The 19,872-nt window shown below is 50.6% G+C and overlaps 1 protein-coding gene across 12 annotated transcripts in view; it reads left to right on the top strand.

The window, feature by feature from the left end:
- Window positions 1-19,872, top strand: part of Mtss1 (MTSS I-BAR domain containing 1) — a 143,446-nt gene that overhangs the window by 94,194 nt on the left and 29,380 nt on the right. For all 12 annotated transcript variants that reach the window (XM_021216398.2, XM_021216397.2, XM_029547982.1 and 9 more), the window contains exons 4-6: window positions 15,280-15,364; window positions 17,042-17,133; window positions 19,245-19,319. In XM_021216398.2, the coding sequence (XP_021072057.1) occupies window positions 15,280-15,364; window positions 17,042-17,133; window positions 19,245-19,319 (252 nt within the window). The remainder of the gene's footprint in view (window positions 1-15,279; window positions 15,365-17,041; window positions 17,134-19,244; window positions 19,320-19,872) is intronic.

The following is a 19,872-nucleotide window of genomic DNA, read 5'->3' as shown; positions in this document are numbered from 1 at the left end:
GGTGGCGTCTGTGCAGAAGGGGCCCTTCCACAGAATGCTCTACACAGGAAAGAAACCATTCGGGCCCACGTGCAGGACCACATCACCGTCTCTCTCCCTGCTTGTCTTCGGAGCATTCTTCCCTCATATGACTTAGCACACACACTGACCTAGTCTGTCTAGATTGCTTGGCGTAGGTTGCCACAGGGAAAGTGACTTCAGTGTGGTGGTAAAGCTGCAAGCAGCGTCAGGTCAGGAGGGTGAAGAAACCTGAAGTTTGCCATCTTTGTTGTCTGTCTGTGGCGCTTCTCCCTATCTGTCTGTCTGTCTGCCTGTCGTCTGTCTGAGATCTAATTCCTAGTCTGTTATTCCCACTTGACATATGGCTTTCTCAGGCCTTTGAGGTCTATAATCTGGCCCGCCCTGGTATGCGTCTTGAGTAGGCGACAGGGGCTTGGGGTGAGGACAGAGACCAGAGGCTGTGCAGAGCCTCTCCTCTGCCCTCTGCCTCAGGTCAGAACATGTGTAAAGCATTATTCTCTTGAAGATTTCTGGTTTAGGTGAGATCCCTTTCTGCAATACCCAGGTGACTTTTCCAGAACTTTCCAAACTGCCCTAGGTCTGCCAGAAGAAGTGAGTGAATTGGATTGTGGGTCTTTTGTAATTGGCTGGCCAGGAATAACGGAGGTTAGTGAATTCAAGGGGTGGATGATTTTTTACATGCCAAGGGGTTGAATGTGAAACTTCGGGCATCTTGTGGCTCTTTGGTGAGGACTTGCTATGTAGGATGGAAGAGTAGAGGCAGAGACCCTAGCCCTTGAAGCGGCTCCTGGCTTCCTTCCCTGGCTGCCAACGTGCCTGAAGGTCACTTTATTGTCCACCCCGCCCCCCCCCCCCCTCGTGCCTGCACTCTGACCACGCAGCCTTTGCTTAGCTGCTTGCTTAGGTAATCCTGATTGGGAAATGTCAGGATTTGCTTTGGACCAGAGGTCAGCTGGAATGCCCAGTCCTTAGGCTTGGATTTCTGATTGTTTGCTAACCGATCCCGGTTCTCACAAAGATGTCGGGAATTTGAAGTGACAAAGCAATCAAGATTTCCTTTTCAACAGCTAAGTGCTCAGGGAGTGAATTGAGAAGGGCTCAATTCTATCCTTGATCCTATCGCTGCTGGTTCTGAGTTGCAACCACAGAAATCCCTCCATACTCAGAAAGGGATATTGTGGGAGAGCAGGAGGGAGTATAGAGCATCCTGGTCCTCCCTGTGCGCCTATGATCCTCTTATGTCTTAATGCCTGTGGCATTAAACAGTGGTTCTCAGCCTGTGGGCCTCGGCCCCCATGGGGGTTTCCAAATGACCCGTTTATAGGGGTCGCATATCAGATGTCCTTCATATAAGGTATTTGCATTATGGTTCATAATAGCAGGAAAATTACAGCTAGGAGTCCCAGTGAAATGATTGTGTGTGGTTGGGGAGTGACACCACCATGAGGAACTATGTTAAAGGGGCGTAGCATTAGGGAGGTTATGAAGCACTCTTGTAGTGTGCCTTTGCACCTGACGTAGACTGATGGCCGGAGTGGCCTCATCCGCTTCTGTCCCTTCCATGTCGGGCACTGACCTCCTGAGATCTAGTCAGGTCATCCAGCCAAGTGCAGGGTGTCAGAAAGCACTGAACGTGGTGGGCTGTGTTCCGGCAGTGTGGGGCGAAGCAGATGGGGAGGTCTTACTACCTGGAGCAGGAGACTGACGAGAGTCACAGAAGCACCAGCAAGAAACACAGGGAACAGAACCCGAGCCAGTGTCCCTCTCCAGTACTGAGCCTCCGTCCCTCCTCCACACTCACTGCAGAGCAGTGCACGCACCATCACTGACTGTCACAGTTCCAAGATGGAAGCCGGGAGGGAGCTCACGGTGTGTCTGACTTCAGGGCAGATCAGCTGCACCACGTGGGCTGAGGTGACGTAGGACCATGAAGCCCTTTGTGCAAATGGGAGTGTGAATTCAGGGAATGTGGAAGGGCCTAGTGTTGAAGCCCTGCTTTTACTAGCAGGATGTCCTCATCTTGAAGGCCGCCTCGGTAACCTCTGCCTCCTTCCTTAAGGCTGAATGGGCATCACAGGTGCCAGCAGAGGTGACTGTCGTGCCACAAGCGCTGTGCTGCTGGCTCTCTGTGGCTGTGTGTGCACATATGTGCACACATGTAGATAAAAGGGGGCATAGTTACATGGTTTTCCCCTCCATCCTTCCATTTGGTTCGCAGAATATCACTAAGTGACATGGTGCTATTTCTCTTTAGAGTTGCTGTGACAGTTGCAGAGTTCTCTGTGGCATGGATACCTAGAAATCAGTAGTGTGGAGTGTCTGAGACTGGGGGCTAGGCCTCCCCCCCCCCCCCGTGTGTGTGCGTGCGTGCGTGTGTGTGTTTGTGTGTGTGTGTGCAAGTGCATGCACAAGTGCACTTACCTGTGTATGTGGAGGCCAGAGGTTAATGCCAAGTGTCGTCCTCTGTTGCTTTCCCGTCTTATTTTTTGAGATCGTCTTCCTGTCAATCTGGAGTCTTGGGTACCCTGGTTGGCCAGTGAGCACCACATACCCTTCCGTATCTTGGGGCTTCCCTTTTGTCCTCGGTCACCAAGCCTGGGAGTAAGCACCCTGTCTGGCAGTCTTCTACCTGAGCCAGGTAATATCTGTCAAGGATGCTAAGGAAACTCTCATGTCACTCTAAAGCAGCCTCACGCAGCCTTGAGCTACCCCCGCTTTAGGCACTGAAGATTGATTGATTTATTGATTGATTGATTACAAAGTAGCTACAAGAAATTGCAGGCTCACTGTCGAGTGTACCATTTGGTAGGTCCATCCGTCCTTATCCTCTGGCAAGCGGTTGTTGTCATGGTAACGGATCTCCTCCCAAGCAGGCTTTCTAATGGCATAGAAGGGACTTGACACTTCTTCCTGAGGTTGTTGGTAATTATCTTCTCAAAAAAATAAGTTCTGAGTATTAGGAACATTTTAATGGGGCTGGTTCTGTCCTTTGGGGGAATATGTTCTCTGCGCCGCTCCCCGTTTCTCTCTTTTCCTGTACATGCTCTTTTAGGAAGAACTGTTATTCTCTTGTTAATGTCCTGCCTTTAGTAAGCGTTGTAAATACTTAGCTTTATTGGAAAGGCAGGCAGGATAGCCTGTGTCAGGCACCCGTAATTAGATTAGCTACTGTGCATGCACATTTTCCGTGACCTCTCCAGCCTTAGGGTCTTGAAATTCCTGTGTCCCTCGGTCTTCCCACAAGCAGACAGAAGAGTCTCCTGGGTGAGTCTAACCTGAATTCATTACTTTCTCTAGGAGTTCACTTTCATCCCAGCAGCCGAAATGTTGGGAACATCTGTTTTCCATGTAGCTAATTTCCCTGCCCTTCCCCCTTACTCCTGTCTCTCCTTCATTTGCAAAGACCTACTGAGCCTCCCTCCCAGACCATACACCTTGCTCCACACTCAGAGTTCAAGGACGGCTTGGAAGTGGATATTCTCCGTAGGAGGTCCCTGTGTGACGGAGGACATGGACCCACGGAACAGGAAGTCCTGGACATTATGATAATGTGTGACAGTGTGCACATAGGAGGAAAGGTAGAGACCAGCCACCACCCTGGTCTCTCGAATTCACGTTTTCCTCCCGCGACGGTTAGCACTGTCAAGATAGCACTGTCATCTTGACTGCATCTAGAATTACCTCAGAGACAAGTCTCTGGGCGTGTCTTTAGGGAACCTCTCGAGTAGGTAAATTACAGAGAGAAGACTCACCCTAACTGTGAGGAAGCAAGCGGGGCACTGGCGTTCATCCACGGCCTCCATATTGGCCAGTGTGACCAGCTGCCTCAGGCTTCGGTTGACACCATGTCTCTGCCACGCTGGACCCTCAGTACCCGAATCCAGTTAAAGCCTCCCCCCCTTTAGTTGCATCTGTCAGATATAACTATAATCTTTTGATTATAGCAGCAAGAGAAGTCACCACACACCCATTCCTCCGTCTTCCTGTATTACTTACAGGCTCCAGAGGCTCCTGAGCTAACCTAATCCTCTACTCGGTGGGGTGGGATGGGGTGGGGTGGGGGAAGAACAGCCTCACCTCTGCATCTTCTAAAGACCCCCCCCCCCCGAAAAAATGAGAAGGGAGAGGCCATGGGGACCAGTTGTTTTCTGTTCAGTATCTATCTTCCTCGGAACCACTTTGCCACCAGGCAGAATCTCGTACCCTGAGCTTGTTTTCTCTAGACCAGAGTTGTAATTTCACCAGTTGGTAGAAGGGCACCCCGCTGAGAGCTCCCCATCTTGTTTGGACTGGGATGCTAAAGTGAGGGTCCTGGAGCTGAGGCAGAAGCCTCGCCCTGGCAGCCATCCCTGTGTTTCCTGGATTGCAGCCTGGCAATCAGTCATATTTGCTGTGTTTCGACTCTGAGGCCGGGGCATCTGGTGCATTGCACACATCTTTAGGGTTCCAGTGTTCTCAGAATGGGCAGGACATATGGACTGATAAAATACTCTGGCCCCTCCCACCCCAGTGTGGTTTTTGGTCTAGTGGCAAGTCGCCACCCTTGGAGAGCTGTGCCCTCCACAGCCTGACTGCTGAGGAATGGCGACCTTTATGCATATTGAGGCCTTTAATAATCTGTTCCCTGACTTTAGTGCTAGGGCTACAAGCCCAGGGGAAGCAGCCATGTGCTTGCTGTTCCTGCATTTGTACAGACCGGCCCTCCAGCCACCAGTTTGTCACCGGTTGTCCAGATGCAGCCATTACTACCCGATGATAATTAGCCCACAACATGAAACTCGTTTGTCATCCTTGATTTTGTCTTCGTTTAACTTTAAAAGACAAACAGTCAGTCCAGGTGAGTAGATGTCTACCTAGACCCTAACCCCACCCCCCACCCCCACCCCCACCCCCAGGGCTGGGGCAGGAAGCAGTAAGGCTCTCTGACAGTACAGTTGTTGGTAGCCACTCTACACAGCCCTCAGTGGCCATAAATCAGACCCAGCCTGTCCCCGGGGGCCAGGCCATGACCTTGACAGAGCAGCAGAAGCCATTCCGTTAGTGTGCTTGGAGTGCCTTCCTCGGGGCGCCAGGCCAGTCCGTCCATCCCCCAGTCTCAGCCTATAAATGCCAGCGGAGCAATAGCCAGTTTTAAATCGTTCCCTGATAGTTGCCCTCCTCGTTTGCATCCAGTTAGAACAGGTTGCCAAGCAGTGGACGGAGAGGCAGAAGAGGAAGGGGAACAAGACTCCTAGAAAAAGACCAGCCTCTAAGTGTGTTCCACGTTCATGGGGATCAGGGGTTAGGAGACATTTTAAGAAATGAAGGTTGGATTTTTCTAACCTCGATGGTGGATCCACCATGAACTTCGTAAACTCTAAATCACTGAACAAGTACATTTTAAAGGATTTATGTATTCAAGTGTGTGCATGTGTGTGTCTGTGCATGTGAGTGCAGGTGACCTAGGAGGCCAGAAGAGCCCCTGGAGATAGTTATAGGCAGTTGGGAGCCACCAGATATGGGTGCTGGGAACTGGCCTCAGGTCTATAAAGTCCGTACTTGCTCTTAGGGCCTGGCAGTCTCTCCAACTCCTCCGTTGTAGTTCCTCCTCCTCCTTCTCCTCCTCCTCCTCCTCCTCCTCCTCCTCCTGAGACTGTCACATTGCAAACAGGAGACTGCAATTCTAATAAGCTAGGTGAGAGATGACAAAATCTTGCACACTCTAGCCCAGTTCGGAGTGTACAGAGGCCCCTAACAAGCGGTCACTTTTAGCCTGGAGCACGTGAATATCACCTGATGGGTAGGTTTGAGGTTTCCAGGGCCCACGATGTCACAGGGTACGGATGTTTGAGCTCATCGCGAATCTTCCAGTTACCTTCTAAATGATCTCTCTGATCTTACAGGCCATGAAGGCTGCCCGGGAGATAAGCCCGGAGCTGGCTGCTGTCAGCCTCCCCGGCAGTTACATTTTGGCAACTGAGAGAATGACATGTGGCCCATCCATCAGGCCACATCTGCTTCGCTGGCCGAGCGGGCAGCCTCCAGTCTCTCTTTCCCAGCTCCAGGAGGAGCCTTTCTCTGTGCCCATGTGGCAGAGGCTGACCGTGACAGTGGGAGCAAATGGAGGCAGGGGAGCCTGCTGCTCTAACTGGGAGCCGTTCTCAGGGTTTTCCAATGGGGAGGCAGCCCCATATCTTGTTTGCTCTTGTCCTGGTGGTCCACAGCGTGAGCGCGCCCATGGCTCTGTGCTGACATTGCTTTTCAACAGCAACAAAGAAAGTAGAATGTTGGTCTTTGTGGCTGCCAGTACCACGCATGCCAGAATCTCGTGCCTGTTGGTCCCAAGGCACCAGATGGTGGTGGGACTGTGTGGTTTTGTTTTCCCGAAAATTGTGAAGTGGGAGACACTGAAGTAGGGGGCACACCAGTGTTTTCAAGAAACGCCACGCTGACCGTCCCCGATGTGCTGAGTGTACAGTACTAGTGCCCCTAGCCACCAGCTAGCTGGCTTCTCCACTCACACTCAGCTGTGTACAGTTGCTGAATAACAGGGTGTTTTGTTTTGTTTTTTTTTTTTTTTTAAATAAAAAACAGGAAATTCCACAAGTGTGTGTCTTCCTTGAAGATTGACACAGCTCCTTAGGCTTACCATTGTGGTCAAGAGGAAGTAGCGGTTCCTGTGTGAGGGGCTGCTGCAGTAGTTTATATTTGAAAACCTGTTTTAAAGGTGTTTTTTTTTGTTTGTTTGTTTGTTTGCTTTTTAAAATTTTACCTAAGGAGCCTTTCTCTGTGAATTAAAAGATACAGTCATGCGACTTAAGTGCTCATTTCCTTGGCATCAGACCGTTTGTTGCCGGACCATTCTAAAGTATAGCAGCATATAGGGAAGCTCTTGGAGGGTTTTAAAGCCATCGTCAGGGCTGCCCTGGGCATTGTGCACTCTGCAGTGACTCTCGGATGCCTGCTTCTGCTGAGAGGACCCGAGTGATAACGTGGAATTCTAGAAGCACGTTCTTTCTTCCTTTCCCTTCCCCGTAATCAAGGGCACCAGGTGATCCACATTCGCCCAGTTCTGCACCGAGCCAGCCGTCCCAAGGATGAAAGACAAAGGGCAGGTGAATCCTAAACAAGCAGCTTGATACCCAGTCGCTTGTAAAATCGCGAGTGGACACTTTGACCTTTAATAAAAATGCTGGTCCCCTGATAGGAAACCAGTGAAGACCCTTCGGAGAACTCGGAGCAGTTTCGCCAAGCATAGAAACCGCCCTGAAGGAGGAAGTCTTCCTCCACACCAGGAGCTGCCCCCCCCCCCCAAGCTCAGGCGGGAGTGTGGTGCTGGGGTGGCGGACAGCTGCCGGGTCTGTGGCTCCTCTGGACATTCTGGTCTCGAAGTCACGGTGAAAATCCATCACTGTCGATCTACGGGGAGGAGACGTTTGTTGTCCTTGTTGTCCGACTGGGGGCTATCTCACTCTGTAGCACAGTAGTTGGGTTAAGGTGCACTTCCCTGGCTTTTGCCAGGGAGAGGGGTCATCTAGCGGGGTTTGGAGGTCATCGGGGTGCTTTATAGAGCCGCTGGCAGGCATGCATACCCCCGCTGAGGTCTGGCAGGGCCAGAGTAGCCCTCAGAGAGCCATTGTTTGAAAGCCTTTGCTCTCTCTGGTTATTCCCTCTCTCATTGCCTTTGGATTTTGCTTCGTACTCAGTTTTGTCAGCAGAGCAGGCCCTCAGCTCGCTGCAGGGGCGAGGATGGAGGTCAGGCTCATTGTCATGATGTGCCATTCTCATTTACTCTCATCAAAACGAAAGATGCCCAAAGGAGATGAGGAGACTGTGTGGGGGGGGGGGGAGGGAGAAGATGCCCAGCCTCGGGGTTGAACCTGGGGCTTAGTCTTCAAATGGGTTTATGCACATGTGAGTGTGTGAGTGCATGAATGTGTGCTCAGAGGTGTTTCAGCCGAGGTGAGAGCCGGCCGCCAGCCACGCCTTCCAGAGCGGAAGCTGATGCATGTGCGGTAGTCGCTGTCGTGCAGCATGGCGCAAAGCTGCTGCTGAGGCAATGGGATACCCGCAATGTGGAGTCTTTGGTGCCCTCTGAGAAATGGGCCCATGTGTGAGAGATCGGAATATCACAGATCTCCGCAGGTCTGGGCCTGTGTGTGTGTCCCACGGCGGCCTCGGCATTCATCTCGGTAGGAGCTTCCCTTATCCTTGTGGCCGGGAAGGAAGCTGGTGACGTAATGGCTTGGAGCTCTGCAATATAAAAATGAACGGCCAAGGAGGTACAGAGCCGGGGTTCTCACAGGGCTGGGTGAGGGCCGCTGCCTGCCCGGTCGGAGGGCAGGGCAGAAGGGTTAAGGTGGTCTAGAGCAGGTGGAGCATGACAGCTTGGATGCTGCCAGACAATCTCGGTGAATGAATGGCTGTCAGGGCGTCTTTCCCAGTGGGCACGGCAGATAATGTGGCCTGAAGGAACGATTCTGGCTTTCTCGGGAACCAACCCCGTACTGTCCGTTTCCCTTCTGAGATGTCCAGGTTTTCCCGCTCCTTGGAGAAGAGTAATATCGCATGCAGGAGAAAGGCTGCTTACACATCAGCTGGTGCTTTCTAACGGACATGCAGCAGGCGGACCAGAGCTAACTGCCCTGTCTTCCTCCTTCCGAGGACTGGGTCCTGCGTAATTGGCCCCGGTGTGGCTACGGTTCTTTACACTCTCTATAAAATACACCATCACCATCTTTTGTGCACCCGAGGCTGGGGGCTTCGCTAGTGTGTCTCAGCTTCTCCCACCTGAGTTGCAAGCCCAACCAAGAGTCCCCAAACTCCCAAACCTGCATGTGCCAGTTGTACGACTGTTGTTCAGTAGCTGACAGGCAAGATACAGAAGTCTTGGGAAGATGGTGTAACGATCAAGATTTGTTCCTTCGACAAGATAAGTGGAGTGTTCGGAACGATATGATTAAATCAAGTTCCTTTCGGAAACATTTGTCATCAAAGTGTGCGTGAGTGTAGTGGTTGAAGGGGGCTGAGCAGTCTGAGGGCCCAGCTCAGCAGCAGAGAGCTTAGAAAGCATACATGAGGGCCCGGGGTTCTATTGTGCGTGCGCATGAACGCGCGCGCGCGCGCGCGCACACACACACACACACACACACACACACACACACACACACACGGGAGGCACAGAAAAGGTGTAAAAGTTTACATTGCTCCAGATGTTTTTCAAGAAACACAAAGTAGAAGTTATAGCTGATGCTAGGGTGTGAGTCTGAATAACATTGAAACAGCAGTAGTCAGCATGCTGCCTTTTTTTTTTTTTTTTTTTTTAAAGAATACAATTGTCAGCATTTGAATTGAAACAAGTCAGACCCATATGGGTGCCATCCCACCTAATGGGCGGGAGTCTGCTCTGAAGCGCCACCTCATCCTTTGGTAGTTTATCCCTAGGCTTAGCTTAGGAGATGGCGGGGAATTAGTGGGGAGACTGGGGGATCAGGCATTGTGAGAAGTACTGCAGAAAGCCTGTGACCGTGGGCTTGTAGATCACCCAAGGACTTGGCGAGGATGGGGACCCGTCTAAGAAACTGCCAAACTCCTGGAGGTCAGGGAAGGGGGTGGTGGGGGAGGACATTGTTTACCTCAGTAGGTACATTTTGATTTAGATGAAACAGATTTGGGGAAATCTTTCTGGTGAGGTATGTTGCAGTGGCCTCACACTCGGGTTTGACATATCTTTGGGGTGTGTGGTAGCCATCTCTTGAGATCTTTTTAAACTTATTGCCAAGGAAGCAAGGCCACCTGTGTGATGGGCGAGTGGCCTCTGAAGCATGCAGTGCAGGTCCCCGTGTTGTGCTCCAGCTGGGCGTGCGCAGTCCCTGTGCAAGATCCTCACAGACACACTTTGGGGCTGACTGTTCCTCACTAGCTGGCACCCGTGACTTGGAGTGGCCGGAACCTGTTGTGTCCCCCCTCCCTCCTTCCAGGTTTAGGGCTCTACAGTAGACATTTTCCAATTTCATGAAGGTGATTCTCTTCTGACTTAGACCCTGCCCACCGTGGACTCCTGTGTCCCTTTCATGATTATTTGGCCTTTCCCTAGATTTTGCTGTGCATTACATCAGCAGTAGAGAATGCCGGCCATGTGCTTTTAAGTCCGTGTTTCTCTCATAACAAGCGGGTTGTTTGCTTCATTGCAGGATGCGAGTTACCTCTCGCTTCCGTTGTTTTGCAGTTAATGATGCTGCTGGTTTACTGGCTTTCATGGCTTTGGTGATGACAGATTATGGGGGGGGACACTTCAGGTGGTTGTGGGGGAGGCGGACGAGTACACCTACCATGGAAAGACCCAGGGCTCTGTGAGGCATCCCCTAGTGCTCAGAGCATAAAAGTGACCGTTTAGAACTGGGGATGCTCAGTACCCATGGAAAGTCCTGAGCGATCCCCAGACTGATGGATTCACATGCGCCTGTAATCCCAACATTTGGGAAGTGGATGCAAGAAGACCAGGAGTTCAAGGTCACCCTTGATTACTTAGCAAGCTTGAGTCTAGCCTAGGCTACAAAAGATGATGTTTTAAAAGAAAAGATGAGTGGGAGGCTGCTCTGAGCTGTAAACAATAATCCAGTCCAGAGGAGAGAGATTGTGCCCTGCAGAGCTGCCCTGTACCGAGTCCCGCGCTTCTGGGAGGTTCCTGAGCCAATTATTCTCCCGCCCTGCAGGCTCCTAATTAGCCTTCCAACCGCAGGAGCCTCTGGCAGGACAGCCATCACACACAGTAACTTACACTTTGGCCAGAGCAGTTCCTGATTCTCTTCCTCAGCTCTTCCCAGAATCCAGCCTGACAAACCCGCTTTCAGTCTGCGCCTGCCACCTGCCCACACTGCAGGCCCAGGCCTCCTGCCCATACAGCCCTTGCTGTGCCGGGGGATGGAGCCGCCTGCAAATGAGGCAGCTTGGAGGGATGCGACAGTGCCACTTGATAGACACCACCTTTCTAGTGGCCGTAGCCGTGTGGGCTACTGTTTGGAGGAAGGAACAGTGGCTCCTGGCCTTTACCCTCCGGGCTTCCTTCCCACCCTCTGAGAAGACGTCATAAACAATTTGTATTCTGTCCGTGATGCTAAATGCTCCTCTTTGTCCTCAGTAGGGATGTTGGCCACTTGTCATAGCCGGAAGAAGTCTTCTGATAATCAGTCAAACAAAGAAGGGCTTGGGTCTGTCTGTCCTGCTCAGCTCTGTGTGGCTTATTAGGAGGCCCAGCTGAGGTGCACTGAAGGTGCCTTCATCCTAGGGTCGCTCTGTGCGTGTGTGTGTGTGTGTGTGTGTGTGTGTGTGTGTGTGTGCGCGCGCGCGCGCGTGTGCGTGCGTGTGTGTGTGTCTGTGCGTGTGTGCGCGCGTGTGCGTGTGTGCGCGTGTGTGCGCGCGCGCACGCGTGTGTGCGTGTGTGTGTGTGCGTGCACGTGTGTGTGTGCGCGTGTGTGTGTGTATGCGCACGCGTATGTGTGTGTGTGTGTGAGAGAGAGGGGGGGAATGAATAGTGTTTAAGTGCGTATGTGTGAGTGTGCCTTGGTCCGTTGTGGGTGTGGTGGCATGTGCTTTTAATTTTAATCCCCTCTGAGGACAAGAAGCCCTGGGGATCACTGATCAGCCTCCTGGTTCAGTGAGAGACCTTATGTCAAAAATTAATTAAAAAAAAAATAATACAGAGAACAAACTGAGGAAGATACTTGATGCAAGTCTCTTGTGTTCACACACGTATCCCTAAGGAATAAGGGGAAACGCGAACAAACCAACCAAATGAATTGTTGGTTCGGCCCCCAAATAATAAATATTCCCTCATTCAAGAAGTAAGGTCTCGTCCACCCTTGTAGGGTGGCCAGGTGCCTAAACCAGCCGTTCGTGATGCCATAAACCCTCCCATTGTCAGGCTGGCCCTCTTCCAGATGTCTTCTCTGACTCTGTAGCTCCAGCCAGTTTCCTCCAATTCAAACCTGCTGAGGCTAGGAAAGCATCAGCTGTTGCTAAGCACTTGAACAGAAAGGTCTATTTTTAGGGCGACCCATACATGATCAGCAACCTTGGGTTACGGGGCCCACGGGGAATGTCCTCTGCCTCCTGCCCCTGTGCCCGTTATACAGAGACTGCTGGGACGAAGTTGTCTTGATGTCTCTTCATTTCCTGTCCTCTCGGTGGCTCCCTGTGCTGAGGCACAGTGGTGGGCACAGACGCTCTGTTCGGAAGCTGCATGGAGTCGGCTTGGCTGCTTCTGGAAGACACTGAAATAGTAGGACGGAAAAAAAACGGACAGAAAAACGGAGTGCAGGGCCTGGCCTTTCCAACCCCTCATCCCGCCTCAAGGACACGGAAGTGGTGGTTAGCCCCGAGGAAGAGAGTCACACCACCTGGCTCTCTGCACTCCCAGTCAGCCACTCGTAGACTTCTAGACTCAAGAACCAGACTCTGAGAGCGGGCTGAACAGAGGCCACCACCTACGCTAGCTGGTAGATGAGCACATCAGCGTGCTCTGGGCCCTGCCATCTTTTTGTTGTTGTTGTTGTCTATCTGAAGTATCACATAGCTGACTGTAGCTGAATGCACATAACCCGGAAGGTTCAGCCCGCTCGAGTGGCATTTACTAATCCTGTAACCTTGGGCAGATTGCTGAAAGTACTTTTCCCCCCCGTCTCTGAAACGGGCACCGCGGCGTTGTCAACACAACTGAGGATCTTGTGAGGACTGACTGATTTAATATGTGAAAAGTACTTAGACGCTCTAAGCAGCACCCAAGTGACACATAATTCTATTTTTAAATAGCGGCGTCCTATTCAGTTGGGGGTCTGTGCCCCATGGTTCATTTAACTAGATGATCATAATGGGATTTTTTGAGGTTGTAAACATTTCCATCATTGTCCTCCCAGGTAAGGATTCGCCATTTTTCTTCATTATTTCCTCAGGTTAAATTCTTAGTATACGAGTTGCTGGGTCCAGGAGAGGATGCTATTTTTAGGGCATTTCTTGATAGCTGCTGATTCCCCCCTCCCCCAGGAAAGCCTTAGTCTACCTTCCTTGCAGCGGGGAATAAGCGGGCCAATATCCTGTGTAGCCACGTTATTAACTTTTAATCAAATGAAGGCTCAGGGAAAAGAGATCTTTTCCTGGGGATAAAGTGTTCCTCATTCTTCAGCTTTGTTCACAAGCAATTAAAAAAAAAAAACACACTAAAAACAGGCAGATGGGAAGACAGCTGGAGCATGTGAGAATGGCGCCCTCTCATGGTGATCCCTGGCAAGGCACAAACACTTTGTAGAATGCCAGGTGTTTTGGGTTTTTTTTGTCTGCCGCGCCCCCCCCCCCCCCCAGGATGGAGTGGGGGTGGGTGACGGGTTGAATGTATCCCACACTGGACTTGAACTTGCTATATAGTTGAAGAAGACTGAATTTTTGACTCTCTAGCATCAATCTCTTGAGTGCGAGGATTATAGGTGTGTGCTGCTACAGTTGTTTCATGGTGCCCAAATGCGTCATAACATGCTAGGCAAGCGCTTTTCTGACCAACCTTCATCCTCAGCAACCCAAGGCACCAGTTAGATGCCAGACCAGCCTTGGGATCACATTTGGTTTTTTGCTGCAGCTTTTACAGCAACGGTTAGCCGGGAAGTGTGAGTTTTATCCTTCTGGGAAAATCTGAAGGTAATTTTCAGTACCGAAGTCTGAGTATTGGATGGGGGTCCTGCTACTGATTCTGTGTGGACCCAGACCTACGTGTTGCTGACTGAGAGGACTGGGTGAGCTCCCTGAAAAATGTAGCCTCGTGCGTGTGCGTGCGCGTGCGCGTGCATGTGCGTGTGTGTGAACAGTGTCTCACTATGTCTTCCTGGCAAGTCCAGAGCTTGCTGTGTAGACCAGGCTGGACTGCAGCTCACAGGATCTGCTGCCCTCTGCCTCCCAAGTGGAAATGCTACCTATTCATTCACTCATTCATTCATTCATTCACGCATGCATGCATGCATTCATTCATTCAGATTTGGTTAGCCCCAGCTGGCTTTGAACTCACAGTGGCTGTGGTGGCTTTGAACCCCTTGCCTCTGCCTCCCAGGCTCTGTGAGTGGATGACTTGTGCCGCCATGCTCAGCCAAGCTATTACTACTTAGTAGTCTTTACTTTACTGTCATTTGCTTGTCGAGAGCTCAGAGCTTGCAGAATAAAATGGAAAACGAGGGGGGGGGGCTGAAGCAACAGACATTTCTGTAGAGAGGATAGGACAACATGTAACATGTGTCATGTCATGGGTGTACACATGTGATGTCATGGATTTTCATACGAGTGATTTCCCCCTCCCTGGTGATTCGGTTAATCCTGCCGTAAACTCCTGTGGCTTTCTCTTGTTGGTCAGAGAATAGTGTTTTATTTCACACTTAGCCGGTTTCACAAGCTCTGCATCTGTGTTTTCCTAACACCATCGACTGTGCCTTCCAGGGTCCTTCTGCAGTTCTGATCTGAGGTTCCGATCCATTCTCCACACATCCCAGTAGATTCTGATTCAAGAATTTTTTCCAGAAGCGGGGTTGGAACAGAAGGCCTTAAAAACTAATCTTGGGAAGGGTGCGGTGAGCCCAAAGGGAAGGCGTGACGGGAATCTTGGGAAAATCAAAACATGCCTTAGTTCCCTCCCACACTTGCTGAACTCTAAGATCTTGGTCGTCAGTGTCCAATGAGAAAATATGTTGTGGCTTCATATTACTCTAGAATTGCATGGACCCTGAAATAATGGACCAGAGTGGTCCTTAGCTCTTCCAAAACAGCCTTGAGGGTCGTTTGGGCAGAGGGGGTGGGATGGGGTTGGGGATTTTGGTCATCTTCCATGAGCAATATTTGTGCGCGTGCGCACGTGTGTGTGTGTGTGTGTGTGTGTGTGTGAGAGAGAGAGAGAGAGAGAGAGAGAGAGAGAGAGAGAGAGAGAGAGAAGCCAATCTCCAGAGTCCTTTCTTTCCCTCTACCATGTGTTGAATTCAGGTCACTGGCCTTGATTTCTGACTCACAACCAATAGTACAAAATGAACGGAGAATCTCAGAATGGGAAACGTTACATACGATTGTAGTAAACGTACCCCATGACATAGATTTACACATGTGTGTTTGTATATGCACACACGTGCCATGAGAGGTTCTGAAGGTAGCATCTTTGGTTCTCGACGGCGTGTGAGTGAGTGTGAGGATCGGCCTAGTTTGGTCTTGTTCCTGCTCACGCCCCGTTCCTCATTCTTACCTCCTTTGCTTTTCCAGGTGGTACCCGGGAGATCGGCTCAGCGCTCACCAGAATGTGCATGCGGCACCGGAGCATCGAGGCCAAGCTGAGGCAATTCTCCAGGTGACGCGCATCCCCTGCCCTATCCCAGAGGGTTAGGTTAGGGACGCAGTGATGTGGCATGTTCCCCTTTACAGCACCAGTCTCCCAGTAGCGTTTAAGTCCCTACAACCCATTCTTTCCCCTGCCACTCAGTCAGCTGCTGTGTGCTAGGGGTGGCTCCAGGACTGGGTCTCAGTGAAGAAGTCTTGCCCCTGCCCTCAGGAGCCTGCCCTTGCCTTCAGATTCCTCACGTGCCCCTCCCGGGTCTCCTTGCTGCCCACCAGTCGTGGAGATGTACACACTGCTGAGGCTTCCTCTTCACAGGAGCCTTTGGAAGGAATGAGATCTGCCTTCCCCACTGCCCTGTCCCCCAGGCTAATTACAGAACCCCCAAGAGGGATTGGTACCTCAGGGCCCTCTTCCAGTTTTTAGGCCCCCAGAATACAGTGGAAGGGCAAGAGCTGGCTCCGTCCGTGACTTGGAGTCAGACGGCCCTTGTGTCCCAAGCAGATCAGCGTAATTGTCCCGCCATTCTCTCTTGGAGGGGCGGCTGCACAGCGTAACGGGTGCCCCCAGGTATCTCCTCCCTGCCATCAGTTGGAAGCTGCCACGTGCAGCTTGAGAACACTCTTGGTCTCTTCCATCTTTCTCTGGGTCCAGGTTGCGCAGTTACTTCGTCTTCATAACTTCAGGTCCAGAGTGCCTGGCAGCACCCTGGAGTCTTTAAAAAAGATATTAATGTTTTCCCTACTCCCTGAATTTTAGAAGGCAAAAGTTAAAGCTCGTTCGACTCTGTCTCTTGGTGGTTCCCATTGCGTGGCCTGAGGGGTGACCCCAGCTTCCTGTAACCTGGCTTTTTTTTTTTTTTTGTACTTTATATATAACTAGTGGTTAGAGATTTTCTTTCTTTCTTTCTTTTTTTTTTTTTTTTTAAGATTTATTTATTTATTATGTGTAAGTACACTGTAGCTATCTTCATATACTCCAGAAGAGGGCGTCAGATCTTGTTAGGGATGGTTGTGAGCCACCATGTGGTTGCTGGGATTTGAACTCAGGACCTTTGGAAGAGCAGTCGGTGCTCTTAACCACTGAGCCATCTCACCAGCCCGTAACTTGGCTTTTAGTGTGGGCTGGAAGCAGAGTAGAGAAGGAAGAGGCCACTCTAGCTTGGCACGCTTATGTCGTTTCTGAGTGTTGGTTTTTATATTTAATTTAATTTTATTTAATTTAATTAATTAATTTATTTTTTTTATTTGAGACAGGGTCTCAGTAGATAATCCCTGGCTGGCCTGGAACTCACTGTGTGGACCAGGTTGGCCTGGAATTCACAGAGATCCACCTGTCTGTGTTTTCTCAGTTTCTAGGATGAATGGTGTATATACAGCCAGTTTATATTTATATCTCCCTAATAGTCACCAGAAGTATCCTGAGACCTAGGCCATTCATTCTGAGGCTGGCACGTCTGAGTCAGTGGCGGGTCCTTCGGCTGCCATTGCTTGTTTCAAGGAAATGGTTTAAGTGTGTCTTGACCGCTAAGTATGAATCCTTTGAGGTGTCTTGCTGGGTAACCCAGGCTGGCCTCGAACCGCAGATCCTTCTGTTTCATCCCTGAAGTGCCAGAATTGGCGGGGTGTGTATCTGGAGAGCGAGAAGGAAGCACCTGTTTAATCTCTCCTGTTCTCTGTCTTTTGGCGAAAGTGCTTTGATCGATTGCCTGATAAACCCACTGCAAGAACAAATGGAGGAATGGAAGAAAGTGGCCAGCCAGCTGGACAAGGACCACGCAAAAGGTACGGCGCGGGCCCTGGAGCCCGGTGGCTGTGAGTGTTCCTGTGGCAAGTGCCACAGGCCTGGCGCTACTGCCTTCCTTATTCCTGTTATCCCTGTGTGGCTCCGAGTCCACGAATCCATCTTGACTTTGGGATGCTTAGTTGATGAGAGTCTCTAGCGGACATGCATTCCCCCATTCAAGGAGCCATGTTCCTACAGAACTTCAGCGCGCTTCTGTGGAGCATTCTGACGAAAGAACGTTGGAAAATAGCAAAGGCTGTATGCACTGAGGAGTTACAGTTGTGAGCCGCCATGTAGCTGCCGGGTCTTCAACCTGGGGGGGGGTCCTCTGGAAGAGCAGCTAACGCCTTTGATTTGCTGACCCGTATTTCCAGGCGGGCGTCTAGCTCCTGTGTTTCAAACAATACTTAAGCCTTAAGCTTTTCAGGACCCATCAAGGCTGTGGTGCAGATCTGTAGGACGTATGTTCCCGCTGAGTTTAATCAAACCATTGCTTGCCCTCTTCTGAGGTTCACCACATGTGCCCAGCCATGGTTTCATTTGGTGAACGAAAATAGAAATGTGTTATCTACACATGGAGAAAGAATTGATAGTTTATGTTTAATTAGTTCAGTAAATACACAGCAGTGCTAGCTACAAAGGAGACAAAGGCGATGTGTAGAGCTCGTCTAGGAGCGATTTTTCTGAGCCCCGTCATAGGGAGAAAGCAGCAAAGGCCCCTGCTTGACCTGTGCCTGTACAGGAAGACAGAATCCCTTGACCCACACGCAGTATTCATATACTTCCTGTCCTTCCCAAGCGTATGCAGAGAAACCTGCATCAGCTCCTGTTTTTCTTAATGTTCCCAATGAAACAGAGATAGCTTGGGCCTGAGGACACCTTTAGGTCCTTTGTCAGTCTCTGTGTATCTGTGAGGTGGCCTTTTGTTTGGACCAGCCACAGGGGATGCAAATGCCAGCCTCTTCAGGCATGGGGAGACGGTACAGTACCTCCTTTACCATCCGTGGTCATGTATGCTACCCGTCCCCTGCAGCTCAGGGAGTATGGAAGAGACCAGGGCACCATCGCTGTCCTTGGGGACGTGGACATTGCAGGGAGGTGCAGGCTAGGGCACTGGGAAGCCAGAGTTCCAGGCGCGCACATGTAGGTTCAGGAATTAGAAAGCAAGGTGCGGTTTGAAGGGGACCCCGTTGCATTGCAGTGAATGCTGGGCAGTAGGGAGGGGAGCCAGAGAGGGAGGAAGCCATTTGGAGAGTCAGGGAAGGTGGGAGAGACTCAGAAGTGAACAGAAAGCCATCAAAGAAAGAGTGCTCCCTGCATGGGCTTCCTGTTCCACCAAGAGGAATTATGGGCATACTCGTGTGTGTGTGTGTGTGTGTGTGTGTGTGTGTGTGTGTGTGTGTGTGCGCGCGTGCCCGTGGGTACACCCAAGAATGCCAGTCATCTTCCTCAACAGCTGTCCACCCATTTTGGAGAAAGGTTCTTTTCACTGTAGCGGAGTTCTCCATTTCACCTGGGCTGGTCATCAGTGAGCACCAGGGAGCCACCGTCTCCTCCCAAGTGCCCTGGGTTACCGGACACACCCGGTGCTCTGGGACACACCTGGCTTTTTACTTGTTATGGGCGCTGAGGAGCAAAGCCCAGGTCCTCGTGCGCACACGGCAAATGCTTTACCCACTGAGGCATCTCCCCAGCCCATGTGTGTGTGCCTGGATGTGAAAGGGAGGTGGATGGAATTGGGCTGTAGGCAAGCTCTTCTTGCCCCGGCTTGTCTATGCCATCAGCAAATGCATCTCAGGATCCCCAGCGCTTTGGGGAAGTAGGTAACACTGGCAAGATGATCTTCCCCGAATTCGGATGGATAAATTGTGATTTTTTTTTTTTTAAATTAAAACAATCCCCAGTGGCATATTTTCTTGGTGTCGGCAGGACAGGGAAAGGCTTCAGTGCGTTTAGCTGTCTGTCTCGTCAATAGCTCCTTTGTCGTGAAATGTCACTGTGACTTTTTATCGTGTGTGTATTTGCAGTAGGCGGGCTGTCTGAGAGCATGCTTTCTAGGATCAAGGTTGAGCAGAGTTGTAAAATTATTTAATACTCTGCTTCCTCTTAGAATATAAGAAAGCTCGCCAAGAGATAAAAAAGAAGTCCTCTGACACGTTGAAGCTGCAGAAGAAGGCCAAAAAAGGTAACCGAAGAGTCTGTGTCGATGTCGTGACTCGGAGAGTAAGCGAAAGTGTGCAGATGTGTGACATCTCTGAACCGGGAGCTGTGTGCTTCCTGGGCCTTAGATAAGGAGGACCTGGAGGAAGGATGGGAGCAAGCCCCACCTACCTGGACTCAACGTCTTTTTTTTTTAAGTTTACCTTATTATTGTATGTGTATCAGTGACTTGCCTTCATGTACATCTGTGCACCACATGTATACATAGTATCCATGGAAACCACCATGTGTATATATGGTATCCATGGAGACCAGAAGAAGGCATCAGACCCCCCCTCCTGGAATTGCAGTTATAGACAGTTGTAAGCTGCCATGTCAGTGCTGGGAATCGAACCCAGGACCTCTGGGAGAGCAGCCAGTGCTCATAACTGCTGAGCCATCTCTTCAGTCCCTGCACTTAAGTTCTTTTTTTTTTTTTTTTTTTTAAAAAAAAAAGAATTGTTTATTATTTGTAAATATATTGTAGCTGTTTTTTGAGACAGGGTTTTTCTTTTATAGAGCTCCTAAATCCCAACGGC

This window comes from Mus pahari, chromosome 17 (assembly GCF_900095145.1).
Source record: "Mus pahari chromosome 17, PAHARI_EIJ_v1.1, whole genome shotgun sequence".
NCBI lineage: Eukaryota > Metazoa > Chordata > Mammalia > Rodentia > Muridae > Mus > Mus pahari.
This window is presented reverse-complemented; position numbering and strand designations above follow the sequence as displayed.